We start from the raw sequence: 5,136 nt of genomic DNA on the forward strand, positions 1-5,136 counted from the left end.
TTTGGTCTTGAATGCTTCTCAAAAAACCCAGATGATATTCACTTCTACACTGGGTTTCCAGATTATGAAACACTTATAGCAGTTTGGAATTATATAAAACCAAGCGCATCTCATCTAATTTATTATAGCAGTGTGAGAGATGCCACACAAGTGATCACCAATGATGTTTTTCCATTCGTAAATACCCCTGGGAAAAATTCCCTGGCAGGAATGTAGGTGCACAGCGAAGTCTTCAGCCTATAGATGAATTTTGGCTGTTCTTAACTTAACTTAGACTAGGTCTTTTTTAGCGGGATTTGGCCTTCAGATTTGACATATCTGTATTCACAGTTTCTGACATCATAATTACCTATGGTAATTATCTGTTTGTAATGCTGGGAAGCCTTCCAGTGTGGCCGCCTAAAGATGTTATAAAGCAACATCTCCCTACAGCCTTTCAATGGAGATTTGAAAATGTTCACTGTATCATTGACTGCACTGAGATCAAGTGCGAGAAACCAGAAGATCTCCAAAAGCAGAGTGAATTTTATTCAGAGTACAAATCACATAACACATCCAAAGGACTGATTGGAATTTCACCTAATGTTTGGGCTACGTTTGTTAGTAGCCTTTATGGGGGCAGCATTTCAGATAGAAAAATTGTGGAAAAAAGTCATTTTTTTGACTTGTTGGAACAGGGTGATCTTGCTATGGCTGACCGTGGATTTGACATACAAGACTTGATGGCAGCAAAACAAGCTAAGTTGTTTATAACACCCAAGAGGCAGTCATCTGCCGATCAGTTTTGTAAAGAAGACTGTTTTGAAACAATGAGAATAGCAAATGTAAGAATCCACGTAGAAAGGGCCATCAGACGCGTAAAAGGGTGGCATATATTTGATCAAGTACTCTCCCCCTAAGCATGGCTGGGGTTGTGAATCAAGTCTGGACTGTGTGTTGTTTACTTACTAACTGGCAAGCACCTGCTCTGACTCTTTGTGCAAAATAATGGTCTTTTTCAAATAATGACCACAAAGTAAAGAAAGAAATAACATGATGAATATAAGTACTGTATTTTGAGAGTTACAAATAAACTTCAACGTTATTTTTCTTTATTGCAACAAAAATACATATGGAATTTTATGTTGTGCTCTCTCTTAAGTTAAATTTGAATGAATATTTTTTTCAAATTTCTAGTCTTGAGTTGTCAAGTCATGATTGATCTTTTGCGGGGAGGGGGGTGGAATGGATGGCAGATATAGTATCACGTACAATGAACAGTCTATGAACATTTAATTTGTTGCAGGTTGTAAAATCATAAATCATAATAAGGGACTCTCTGCATGCAAGATCAGTTGGAATACTTACATGTATAAAAGACTTGTGCTAATAATAACCCATGACTTGCTTGATTAGCAATTAAAGTTAGTCGTACTGATCTTGACCAAACTTAAGCCTGGGGTATGCTAATTCGGGTAAAATGTATTGGTTGAAAAATTTCTCAAGGTACTAACTTTTCCTTCCACCATGCCCTATTAAAAGGTACTCTTTCCTGAAAAAAATCATTGTTGCTCCCCCTTACTACAAAATCACACCAAGTTCTCTCTGCAACAAATGCTTTTTGTTGAATTTGGTAGTAATACTGATGGCTTTTGTTAATGATGCAATCTTTGTTACAAATCCCTTTTCTTACTAAGGCCATCTTCGGGGTTTCATTTTCTTTAGTTTTATTTCCTTCACCTCAACCAGCCCCAGGGGGTTCTCACAGCTTTTATCAGTGACAAGTCCATCAGGCGATGCCCCTAGAAACCCATGGCTTTTAGAAACCAAAAAACACAAGACTGGACTTCCAGTCCTTCATGACCATCTTTTTTCATTTTTTCTACATACTGAGAAATGGCGAGTTCTTCATTTTCAATTCCATCTTTCATGGCTTTTGTTTGCATACCCTGGGTGAACCTTAAAAGATCTTTAATAATTTTTATAGGGGAAGTATTAGCTTTATGTGGACAGGCCACTCTGTGACATTTGGATGCTGTTTTTCTTCCAAATCTATGATCAAACCACTTCTGGTTGTTAGACTGTCCTTTGGTCTCAGCTTCAATTTTTTAAATTTCCTTGTCTTCAATGAACAGTTTTTTCTTGATTGCTGAACATCTGTCATGAATTTGATCCAGGCTGAAGGGTTGATCTATCAAATGATTTGTGTTCAAGTTTAGGTGAGGTACAGTATCTGTGTTATTGACTGGGTTTGTTGGATTGGCTTGGGATAAGATTGTATTTGTGACACATGGTTTTGTTTGCAGAACAGAGGTACTCTCACCAAGGCTGAAGGACTGATCTTGAAACTGATTTGTGGTCATGTCAACTACAGTGTCCGTATTGTTGGCTGTGTTTGTTAAATTGACTTGAGACACTGTTGTGTTTGTTGTACATGGATTTGGTTGGAGAGCAGAAGTATATGCAGTAGTGTATGTGGATGTAGAAGAAGCAGATGTGATATTAAAATCTTTCATTTGCATGTGTAGGACAGATCCTTTAGCAACAGTACCAATTAGAGCATTCACAAGTATAATATCAGAAGCATTAGGAGTCATCTTACCAAAGGGAACACTTTGGTTAACTCTGACAATGTTCTCTTTGAATTTTTCAACAGCCTCGGGGTCTAACTTTCTCAATTTCAATGGACAGGGATCATAAAAAGTAGACAACACGCCCCTCCTCTTTTAACCTGGTGTGTCTGCATGATGCCTTGGCTTTATAAGCTTTAAGGCCATGACTGACTTGTGTTCAACTGTTCGTCTACCTGGAATTCCCCATTTTCTTGGCTTAGAAGTGCAGGGAATGCCATTCTCGCATTGATTTTCCATCTCATTGTTCCAACACATTTCATCCAATTTCCATATAACTGCCATGACATGGCAACAGCAGGACATATCAAATCACACACGGCTGAAGTAATTTTGGGCTTTCCATTTGGTTTAACAATCATATGTACTTTATATTTTACACTTATTTTGTAGGAGACCCAACACAAAGCCTTAATATAAACAACGTTGCCATCAACAGGTTTAGATACTTCAAGATCATGTACAAATGGCAATAATCTTAAACCTTTGAACTTGACATTTCTGTAATGGCACGTGAAGAGAGAGACATTTTAGTATTTGTGCGGCATTCCTTGAGGTGATCTAGGGTATCGGTCGGTAAAAATAGAGGAAGTAAAACTGAGTAATCTTTATGAAAGGTGGAATCGTCAGGAAACTGGTGGAATTCAGAGGACTTATCTTTTGGCATGGTATCCAGCCTACTTTCCTGGAGTTGGGCTAATTTTGCTTTAGTGAAAACTTTGTGTGGGTCTGGATCACAAACTTTATGTCTTACTTCAGGCATAGCATTAAGGTTCTTCACTTTGTGGATCACGAAACAAATAAATTTCATCGTATGTTTCAAATCGGTTTATTAAGCTTAAGTTAAGAAAAACTTGCCTTATAGTTATGCTAGCCTTATGCTCACCTTTCATAAAGGACTTTCTTGTTACCGCCTTGGTTTACTCGCCTACATTTTAACCAGAATTTTAACTGGTTTACAGTTAACTTAGAAATTTCTGAATCTTTGAATGAAGCTTCCAGTATATCTTCGGGTGTCAATTTGACATTTTCAATATTTAATTGCTCCATCCTAAAACTTTTTCGAGAGTGATTGTTTATAGAGTTTGTATCTACCACCAGGTGATGCGAAGACCGAAGGGCCGTTAGGCCTCGTTTTCATGGGACTTCCGGTTTTTTCCTGTATGGAGATTCCCTGTTTGTTAAAAGTTCTCTTATTGAAGAAGGTTTGACACCCCGTATATCATGATTTCAGCAGTACCATAGTACTTATGTTTATTTGCAAATTTAAATAAACGTTGAAAACTTGTACATTGGCCACACAGCCTCAGTCAATGAATTTAAGTGAGAGTTTTATGAAAATTACAAACAAAAGAAGGCATTAAGCTCCAAATACCTCCCCAAACAACCAACAAAAACCAAATATCGACTCACCGAACCATTTGCTTTTAGCCAAAGAAAGGCACAATAACTTCTCTCAAACTATCTCTCCCATATAAAAACTGAAAACACTTACTCACCCGGGCACATGGCGATTCAAGCTTAAAAGTGTCATGTGACTAACGAAATCTCCCAAGGGAGTAGGGAGTGACACATGATGTATAAATATATGCTTATGAGCAAGGACAGCTCGCTTAGGAGCCTCCAAAGTTGCAAAACCAATGATCAAATTAGCCCCTGAAACATGAGTGGTTTCCTGAAACATGATTCTCAACAGACAGGTGTGAAACCCACAGGAAATCTATACAATTTATATAAGATGCTCTTCAGTCACACTGAGCACCTGTTACTTGAAGTCAAAGTTGTCAAAACTGAAATTTCCTCCTTTGTCCACAATTACGATGACAGACAGTCGTAAGTTGCCTTCTTTCAATCGAGGAAAGCTGATGGCAAGTGTTGCTTCAGTTGTTTCTTGATGTTTTCCTGATGTAGCATTGTATCGTTCTGTACAATCTTGACACAAATGTACAAGTGTGGAACCTTCCATACATATCTTTCAATACTTGAGTATGTTTAGCACACTGGTTAAACATTCGAAACAAAGCTCTTGTAAGGAGAGATTTGAAAGCACTGGTTGGGGCTGCAACAAAGAATTTTCCAAAAGCTCCCTGTCACATAGGAGTACCTCCTCTATTCTGTCCAATTTATGTAATGACACTACAGAAGCAGCAGACTCTTTCAAATTCATGTAGCATTTATGATGGTAGTTGGAATGCCATGTAGTTGCTCTGAGGGAGTCCAGTTGAGAAAGAAAGGCCTGTATCAATAAGCCTCTAATTAGACTTCATGGGCGCTTGAGGCAAAGAAATCTAGCCTATGATTATTGGCACAATAGCTTGGAGGCCTTGTAAAAAATTTAAATCAGTACAGTGGAACCTTGATTTAACGAAGTGCCAGGGGACTGGGGTAATTGGTTCATTAAATTTAGGATTTGTTATATCGAAAAACCTCAATTTAACGAATTTGGGGAAAAACAACCAAAATGTTTGTTATATTGAGGTATGGTTAACAATTAAAAAAAAATTTGATTTTTCCAATTACCTCATGT

The 5,136-nt window shown here is 37.7% G+C and overlaps 1 protein-coding gene and 1 pseudogene across 1 annotated transcript; one reads left to right on the plus strand and one right to left on the minus strand.

Annotated features, from left to right (window-relative positions):
* The first annotated feature begins 371 nt into the window (after positions 1-371).
* On the plus strand, positions 372-899 carry LOC111340647 (uncharacterized). Its single transcript, XM_022947522.2, has one exon. It carries the CDS (start codon positions 372-374, stop codon positions 897-899), a length of 528 nt encoding a protein of 175 aa, XP_022803257.2.
* A 1,186-nt stretch (positions 900-2,085) lies between these two features.
* On the minus strand, positions 2,086-3,643 carry LOC148716435 (uncharacterized; annotated as a pseudogene).
* Between the last annotated feature and the right edge of the window lie 1,493 nt (positions 3,644-5,136).

Source organism: Stylophora pistillata, chromosome 14 (assembly GCF_964205215.1).
Source record: "Stylophora pistillata chromosome 14, jaStyPist1.2, whole genome shotgun sequence".
NCBI classification, from domain to species: domain Eukaryota; kingdom Metazoa; phylum Cnidaria; class Anthozoa; order Scleractinia; family Pocilloporidae; genus Stylophora; species Stylophora pistillata.